This window comes from Primulina tabacum, chromosome 1 (assembly GCF_025594145.1).
Source record: "Primulina tabacum isolate GXHZ01 chromosome 1, ASM2559414v2, whole genome shotgun sequence".
Lineage (NCBI taxonomy): Eukaryota > Viridiplantae > Streptophyta > Magnoliopsida > Lamiales > Gesneriaceae > Primulina > Primulina tabacum.
This window is the reverse complement of record NC_134550.1, coordinates 8,070,849-8,080,611: the sequence shown is the minus strand read 5'-3', so window position 1 is coordinate 8,080,611 and position 9,763 is coordinate 8,070,849. Positions and strand designations below refer to the sequence as shown.

General features: G+C 32.5%; 1 protein-coding gene and 1 long non-coding RNA gene across 3 annotated transcripts; both read right to left on the bottom strand.

Annotated features, from left to right (window-relative positions):
- Positions 1–345: 345 nt before the first annotated feature.
- LOC142517633 (uncharacterized) lies at positions 346–1,703 on the bottom strand. Its single transcript, XR_012813344.1, has 3 exons — positions 1,544–1,703; positions 1,206–1,440; positions 346–516 (listed from the first exon to the last, which is right to left on the bottom strand). It is a non-coding gene; the product is annotated as an uncharacterized LOC142517633 (long non-coding RNA).
- Positions 1,704–5,064: 3,361 nt separating this feature from the next.
- On the bottom strand, positions 5,065–9,444 carry LOC142539256 (uncharacterized). 2 transcript variants are annotated; one of them, XM_075644567.1, is made up of 8 exons: positions 9,056–9,443; positions 8,219–8,358; positions 7,921–8,020; positions 7,713–7,811; positions 7,151–7,498; positions 6,482–6,574; positions 6,197–6,403; positions 5,065–5,685 (listed from the first exon to the last, which is right to left on the bottom strand). In XM_075644567.1, the coding sequence occupies exons 1-8, from the start codon at positions 9,362–9,364 to the stop codon at positions 5,422–5,424; spliced, it is 1,560 nt and encodes a 519-aa protein (XP_075500682.1). In that variant the 5' UTR covers positions 9,365–9,443; the 3' UTR covers positions 5,065–5,421. The 2 variants fall into 2 exon arrangements, with proteins under 2 accessions (XP_075500682.1, XP_075500691.1); XM_075644576.1 differs by lacking the exon at positions 7,713–7,811 and having other exon boundaries at positions 9,056–9,444.
- Positions 9,445–9,763: the final 319 nt, after the last annotated feature.

The following is a 9,763-nucleotide window of genomic DNA, read 5'->3' as shown; positions in this document are numbered from 1 at the left end:
CTATCTGAAGTTAAATGCTTCTCCATCAAATCTAACCAAAGTGATTAATTATATGCTCATCAGCGTAAACGAAAATCCGCGGAGCTATACCATCAGCTAAAGTGACAAGGTCATTACGAGACTTTCTTGGTGCAACGAACACTTTCAGATTAATTTATGTATCGTATGTTCTTGTGATAATGTTTGGTCTTTTCAAGGGTCTATTAAATGGAACTGGACCAAGCTAGTTGCATTTTTTGTCATTATTTTCTGGATTCTAATGAGTTGTGTTAACTAAACACTACTGAAAAAAAAATGTCTTGTTTGTTACAATATTCGCAGGCACTGGAATTGGATTTGCTTTCCATTACAAGGTAAATGCGGAATCATATAAATATATTTGATCATGAAGAGTTTTTATTAATAAGCAATTAGGACAATTCCATCACTAGCAGTACAATTAATGTGTGTGGTCGATTCTGTCCTCGTCCTTTATGCAATCCCGCACCACTCATGGGAAGTGGCAGTTACCATATGCTGCACCAAAATGGTCAAACTTTTTAAATCTCAAATTTTCCCCAAAAAACAATTCAATTTCCAATTAAAAATACTTGACAATACGCGGAAATTAAACAAAAAACATCCAGTATTTTAAATTTTATCTATTTGAACTAGCCAATTGTGACACACGCGAAATATTTTTTTACACAAAATAAAGAATGATATATATTATTATTATTATTTTATATAATATATATACATAGTTTTTTAGGATTTGTGATTATTTTGATATGAGTTCTATTTAGATAATAGTGATGAAATTATATTAAATATATAATTTGTTGAAATAATGTGTAAATTTTTGAACTTCTGAAGTTGAATGAAATATGGTAGTTATGAGTAAATTACGAATGTATTAATTTTTTAAAATAAATTATTATTTTTCTAAATTGACGAGGATATTTTTGTAAAACTAATTTAGTGTCACAAAGCCGGACCACTAAGTATATCAAACTTTACATATTTTTTTCTATTTAAATATTCAAGTCCGAAACTAATTAATCAACAAATTTTCATTTGTGAAAAAGCGTAAAATTTGGAAATAAAATATAGCCAACATATATAAATCACAAAAAAAGTCATGATATAACAACTAAAAATATCATTAGTTGAACATGAAAGATATGTATATATATATAATATATATATATATACATATAACTTACAAGGATCCTCAAGCGTTATTCTTGAGATATTGTTAGGCCAGTCGCATTTTCCGTCGGTACGTCTGTAGATGAGATCGAACGCATACGATGCATGATTCATTACTGTGTTGGGAAGAAAACACGAACCACCCGGCTGTATAATGCTGCAATCGAAATTCAAAATCGTGCAAGCATAGTATATATATTCTTTTAACAAATCATCCGGGGCGTCTGTTTTGGCGACACAAAACTTAACCTGTATCAGATCATGAACAAATTAGTTATTATCTAATAAGTAATAGCATATAATTAATTAAATCGAATCGTCGACGTGCTAAAAAAAACACGAAAGAACTTACTCTGCCATGATCGTCGAGTTTAGGGTTTTCTCGTATCGCATAGAGGGTTGTTATGTATAGACAAAGACATAAACAAACAATGACAGTGAAAGAAGAAAGATTGTTTCTTGCCATGGATATTTGAATTCTTGTACTAAATTAATTGTCTGGTTTTTTGTTTGTTTCTTGTGATGAATAAATCTTGTAGACTAAACGAGTTTAAATAGTGATATTTGGAAATTAATTAATATTTATTTTGATATGATTATTGTGGATTCGGTCATAAGTTTCACTGAATTTTAATCAATTTCAAATAACACAAAAAAGGCATTTGCAATCGATTTATTTAGCAAGATTGCTTGAATTCTCGAAATTCAAACTAAAATTGGTTGTAAAGTCGATATTATAATATTACTACCGCGTTGGGAATTAATAATAGGTTAATCTTGAGTCCAATGCACCTAACCAAATATAAAGTTGATACCGAATGAATTTATAATATGTATATTTTTTTAAAAGTTCGATTGAGATTTTTGCGATATGTGGATTGAAAAGAATGAAATTTGTATTAATGACGATTTTCTGTTATATTCGGGTAATCTATTTTAAATCGTGAAAGATTAAGTATCAATCATTGAATTACTTTTATACCAATTTCTTTTTTTTAATTTGTAGTAATTAACTTTAATGTTTTTTTATAAACCCAAAATTATTTTTTTCTTAAATTGCAAAATATTTTATTTTTTTAAAAAAAATATCATTAGATTTCATTTTATCTATATATATTATATCAAAATAAAATGTTCTTTCTTTTTAATTATACTTTTGAATTTTTTAGTTAAATAATCATATGATTCGTAACATAAAAAAATATTATAAAAAAATGTTTTAAACTTTCAAATTTTAATATAATCTCTCCAATTCAAAAAAAATATTTAATACCAGAAATGTTAAATATATATGCACATATCGCACACAAATATTAAAAGCTCATACTAGGGGTGTCAAAATCAGACACGACCCACCAACCCGACACGGTTCAACCCGAAAAAAATAAGGTTTGGGGTTTTCGGGTTCGGGTCAACCCGTCAACCGAAAATTTAAATTTTTCTAAAAAAATATATAATTAATAAATATTGCCTACATTTTTTATATAATTTATGTCTGAAAAAATATTTATTGTATATTTATATCATAAATTTCATAATTTAATATTTATTTTAAACGTTTTTTATTTTTTAAATAATTTTTTATTTGATTTAGTAAATATACTTTATTTTTTTACGATTAGACTTTCAAATTTAAATCATATATATGAGAGAGATTTTGTTATTATGTGTTTAAATTAAAATAATAATAATATTATTATTATTATTTTGAATTTTATTTAATTTTCTTTAAAAAAATTCAAAATCGGGTTATACGGGTTGATGGGTTGATCGGGTTGATTCGGGTTCAGGTTCGAGTTGAGGATTTTCGGGTTGTCTCAGGTTCGGGTGGTGTTTGGGTTGAATAGTACTATTGCTCAACCCGACCGAATCCACCCGAATTGACACTCCTAGCTCATACAACGAAATCAAAGTTTAAATACATAATAAAGTGAAACCAAAATAGGACAGATTATATTTTTCCGCTTTTGTTGCAAATTTAGTAAAATTTGAGTCCAAAATGTGATTCACAGTCGAAGTCTAACTGGGGAGCAATTTAATAACCATTGCATTTATTTATAATATTTTTTCTTGATATAATGGACATTAATCATAATTTTTTTTCTTTATATGATGAATGATATTTTAAAATAATATATGTTTAATTTTTTGTGAATTTATTTAATATTGTTAATTAAATTCACATTGTTTTTTGGGCTTTGAATTGTGTTTTGTGTATCTCTTCACATTGATTTGATAAGAGTATTTCTAAAAACAAAACTAGTAAAATTTGAATATTATTAAAAATATCTTGTATTATAGATAACTCAAATAATAATAGTAACAATAATACGTATAATTTTTTATGAGACGATCTCATATGTATATATCTGAGAGACAGTGATTCAATCTATATATAAAACAAAAGTAATAATTCTGATATAAAAATATTTTTTCCATTGATCGGATCGAGTAAGGGGTTCATCTAACAAAATTAACGCATGAGACGATTTCATAAGAATTTTTGTGTAATATTTTTATGAATATGTAGTATATTTTCTCACTTCATTTTTAGAAAAGGATATCATTAACACAGTAATTTTTATTCAATTTTATAAGAAATATTATACAATAAGATTAAACATGCCATGTTCGCACCAAGAAATGGTGGGAAGTCATGAATTGACTTCAGATGTCGGCGGGGGACAAATTTTCCTCGGTACACTGTAGACATCGGTGCAATATGAGTACTCACTCAATTATTACATCATCATCTTAATAAACATCAATAAATAAAATCATGTTTATTAAGATCAAAATTTATTTTTCCCTTTTCACGATAATACAAATATATGCGAAAATAGAAAATAAAATCATCACATAAAAAAAGAGGCAACCATAACAAAAAAATATATAATATTGATAATAATTTGAATTAAACTCATGAAAATGGTGGATTATATATGATATCTTATGAATAAACCAATCAAGATCAGACCCAAACAATACTTTGGATCCGGGCTCATTCCCAACCAAGTTAGGAGGTCCATGACAGAGACATGTATTCTCCAATAAATATCAGGTTTGAGAGTCTAATTATTTATTTACTATATTGATTTTCATCAGCACTCTTAGCTGATCTTTCATTATATTCTCAGTCTCGCACCTGAGCGTTGGAGGAATTACGCCGGGACACTCTCCCAGTCCTCTTTTAACGGTCTCTTTCGTGATTTCAGACTAGAGTAAATTCGAGGTCTGCATTCGAACTAACATAACCTGCCATAACCGAATCCTAAATTTTCAATGAGTATCAATATATATTCCCACATTGATTAAACCATAGGTTATTCCAGCTTCCAAGACGATAGTTTCATTTCATCTATTATGTGATTTAAAAAAATTGAGTTAAACCGTTTAATCTTGATTTATTTTTTATATTGAAACAAATATTAAATAGATTTAAAAAAAAATCAATGCTTGATCACATTTGTGGAGGATAAGTTTCAAAACTTTCCGCAAGGTGTTTGGGATGAAGGCATTTCATGTTTTTAGCCGGTTAACTCGAGATCATTGTTTCCAATAGTACTCTTCGAGAACAAGAAAGAATTTAATGTTCTCAGCCAATCAACTCGAGATCTATGTTTCCCATCGTATTCTTCGAGAACGAGAAAGGCGGTCCTACCGAAGAATTCCTCGCAGAAATCAATTTGTTTGAACCATAATAACCTCGAACAAGAAGCCCCCGAGAATCCCAAGCTCTTAAAAGTACACGATCCTTGAGCACATTGTGGAAGCCACTCCAAGATGAAATCCATGATTGAGTTCTTCACTTTTTTCTTAATCATTTTAAGAATCAAAACCACTTTTAGATGTGTCAAGTTTATTTATCAGAGATACGAATGCATTACAATACTGCAATTGACTCATCAATAGAAGTCCTCTAATCCTACTAAAGTTCAGTTTGACCTTAATATAGATGGGAGTTGGCAATATTTACATATCATGAAATCACCCTCAAATCTTCACCTAACATACAGTTTTATGAACAATCGAAAAAAAAATTGGCCCGAAATTTTTTATGCCGCGGCTAAAAGGGGATGATGACTACTTTTACAAAGGCGAGACGACAAGATTACCTTCAATCTCCTCCTCCGTGTTTAAAGTGGCAGAACTCTCTTGCCAAGAATGAATGTCTCCGAATCAATGCCTAAAATAATAGCTGTCACAGCTGAGCAATTGAGAAAAACAAGCTCAGAGTCCAGGAATAGATTCAAGATTGTATTTTTGAGAAGATGAACTTTCGTCCTCTCGGCCATCCTGCATCTGTGGCTTTTTTATGGCATCCAATGTGTGTAGATATGCGTAAGAGGCATTTCGACTTGCTGATGGGACTGGATTACTGATTTTGCTCGCAAGGAAGCGGCGAATCAGGCCCCTAAGAAATGGAGCCATAGTATCTGGTTCGTGTTCTAAGTAATACATGATTCCACCCATGCATGCACAGAACAAAGCCACCTTGGATATTTGAGAATAAAAGTTCGCTCAGGGATAGAATAATACACTTTTGAATTCGGACTTGAACACAATTCACAAGTGTGTTTCAATTATACACCGTTGCTTAATTAATCTGGCAGTGAAAAGAATGTGGTTAATTACCACACCACAAAGTAGTTTCTCCACATCTTTGCGATCATTTTGTTAAGAGTCTATAATAATTAAACCATTACTTGTGCCAGGGATTCAACTACTCGCGTAAAATTAGGACTATATTTTGAGGGAGACTCTTTTGTACGATTGAGAAGAGGGAATTTTGGAAAAAATATTAAACTTTTCTAGGACAAGAAAAGGGAATAAAGATGGTTGATTCTGGATATTGGTCTTATCAAGCAGAGGGAATAAGCATGTTTTCAGCATATCAGACATTGCATAACCTTAATACACTCAAATGTATTTCAACAATAAATACTGTAAAGCATTGGTATAATTCCCCAATTAATTTAACGAGATAAAGGAGAGTCCTTTGTACCTCAGCATTTTTTATATCTGGAAGCACATGGCGATTCACTAAGATATACCATAAAGATTCTCCAGCTCGAGGAAGAACATACAAGGCCAACTCCCCACGTCTAGCTTTCTTTTCCAATAGTACAGACAGGGCAGAGATTCCGCCTGCAAGCCAATACAAGAGCTTGTGGTCCTTCAATGCCACTTTTCTGTGCATGCATATTACCCCCTTTTGTTGCCGGGATATGTTGATCAGTACAGTTATGATGGCTGAATGTTATATAAATGAAGCAGCAGGAAATGGTACCTGGAAGATGCCAACAAAAGCAGATAAGAACGTTGTAGAGCGCACAGCACCTTTAACAGCAAGCCAACAGGTTCGAACTGGAGCATCCATGAACTTTGAAAAGAGACAATACATAATTACCCACTAAGCGATTATGAGAACTCATTTGCATTGACTAGAACTTAGCTAGGAGCACAGCTATATAACTTACAACACTGAAGGCAAAATCATCTAGTAAATCCCATTGTTGCAGAGTCTATATACTATAAAGGAGATAAGTCCAACTATTTTCCAAACTCGTTAAGATATTAATAGAGATTCTTCCATTTGCTAATACAATAAATGCATAATAGAGACGCTACTCGAATATTTGCTCGGACAAAGAAATAATCAATATCCTCTTCCAAAATGTACAAGGAAGAGCAGTAAAGGCGTATTCTTACACAACAATGCAATGATTAAATGGAAAATAAGCTCTCCATCATCTTCTAATTAAAAGCCTAGATCAGGTGACTAGAAATTATTATAGTGAAATGCGTACAAATTATTTGATCCCCCTAGGACATTTTGTCGAATAAATTAATCGATAACACATTATTTGGTTAAACCTCTTAAAATTTTGGATAAAAATGAATGGACAGCAAAAACGACAAAGGCATAATTTTTAACATTAATAATGAGAGGATGTACCTTTTGCATGCGCAGAACAACAAAGGGCACAAATGTCAAAGAGAAATATAGAGGAAAAGTTTTCCTGAAGGTATCTCTGGCAGCATTTGCATTGTGAAATAAGCATGAGTCGGTATTAGGGTGGATAATAGAGCAAGGAACAATATCCGGAAACTCCTCCAATTTCACAGTGCTAAATCCTCTTCTGTTGGACAAGTAAGTAGATAGTGAGGTAATATCTACTGGTGAACCTCTACAGCAATCCCTCACAGCTTTGTACACAGGTGCAGCAACTGGACCTGTTTTCTGAATGAAATCTTGATATGATTTTGGCATGCTTTCAGGGCGCATAACAAAAGCATACATAACCTGAAATGTGCTTATACTTAGGAAATCGAGAACAAAAGAACTGCATTACAACAAGGAATCGAAATTGAGCATCCTCTGTAACAAACAAAGATAATTTGTAGTGTGATAATATGTTCTAGAGCTTATACCAGAGATCATGACCCTAAAACAAAATACTGACCAAAAGAAAACAACAGTTACAATTGAGACTTTCAGAAAGTGAGAGGTCAATTACTTGTGCACAGGCTATCGAAAAAAGAAGAGTGTCACCATGACTCCAATGGCTTCCCCAAAGGTGGAACTTGTTGTTGGATTTAGCCGAGTTATATGCACACTAGATAAGTGATCATATAATTTAGACAAAGTAAAAATATGCAAAAGCAGTCATAGTACCTCATACACGGGAAGAAAAACTCGGAAAATTAAAGATGATATACTGATACCTGAGCAAGCCTAGCCAAAAGATAAAGCGCGAGCGTACGCCTACGGCTTGAATCATCTAACGCTAAGATAGATAATCCTGAGACTGCACCTGCTAAAAATCTGCCCCATCATCCCCTTTAACAATGTCATACATAAGGAAATGGATAAATAATACAACTAAAATCTATTTAAAAAATTAAAGGATCAAACAAAGAGATAATACCAAATCAAGAACTTTGAGATTTTCTTCAAGGACATAACATCATCAAGTAACGTGCAGTCAAAAACCAAGTAAATCAGCGGTAAATGTTAACTTACGTATTCATTGGTGTCTCTTTCTTTCTAAGCTTTCTCAGCAAACACCTAAGAGCATGGTAGGAACCAGTCAATCCTCCAAAAAGCAAACCAATTCGGCATGCTTCCTCTCTCACTATAAGGTCTTTCTCAGAAACAAGTTGCTGCAATCAAATAAATAGGCCACCAAAATACTAAATAACCCTGACCAACAAATAACAAAACTCTTCCAAGTACATAGCACACTCTGACATGTATATATCTTCTATCAAATCCGGGAACAGCACGCTTATGCACATAAAGATTCACCCATAATCGATTTTTTATTTCTTCCAACTCTAAATCTTATTGTTATAAAATTCCTCAATCAACAATTGTTGACTACAGAGTTTGTTTTCGGTCTAAATTCGATTTTGGACTACTTATGACATTCTCTTTGCATCAATTTTAACACCTCCCAGTTAACACGTTCATGTTGTGCTATTCATTCTACCATTATCAGTTGCCACCAGAACTCCAAACCTTTGCATATTTCCCGAAACTCGTTACAACCTCTTAAGCTAACCTTACCACACAATTCCCTGTCTTGCCCGTTTTATCCACAATATTTCTAAGTTTCATGATGATAGTCAAAGTAGGTAAATCATTACAGCGATAAATACATCCACAGAAACGCATTTTCTGAAGCACATATATGTTGCTGAAAATGAATCACAGACTGCGACACCTTTTTGGCCAAAATGACAAAGATCAAACTTTATTCCAAAAAATTTGGCAATTACACTGAAAATGCATCAAGTAATCACCTTTCTAGAGAATCAAAGAAACAAACATAAAAAACAGAGAAATATATAGCTAAACCTTGAGATCCAGGAGAGATGAATATGACTTCAGGCGAACCAGTTTAAACGCCCGAAGGAGAATCCCGATCCCCACTCGAATACCGTACGATAACAGAAAACTCTGGCAGAGGTTTCCAACGGCATTGGCGACGCAAGACTCATCAGCGTGGTCGCACGGCGGGTGGAGTCCTCCCGGAGCTCCAATATGCCGGCGTTGCAGGTCCTTAATCGCTTCCTTGAGCCGCTCCTCTGCCTCACGAAGACGGTGCTCCGCTGAGTCCTGCGCGGAATCCGAGTCTAGCTGCGGCGGAGGCGGAGATGTGCGCATTTTACACGGATGGTTTAGTTTTCTGCATCGGATACTTCCTTTTGCTTTTATTAGTTTTCCTATTGGTTTTCTTCGTTTTGTGAGAAATGGTAACCATTTTGTAAATTCTGTATTTTGGTAATTTTTTAAATGTATTTTGATAATTTATTTTATAAAAGAAATCGATAAAAATTATTTTTTTCTATTAATCTCATTTTTTCTAAAAAATGTGAGATTTTGGAGTAGTTTGTCCCTAATAACTTTATATTTCAATCATTGTTTATGTCTTATGACCACATATAATTAATCCAACAATCACGTTTTAATTAATGTTCATAAGTTTGATTTTTTTATTAATATTTTTTGAACGAGTTTGTCACACAAGATTTATTCAATATGATTATCTAATTAATGTGGTTT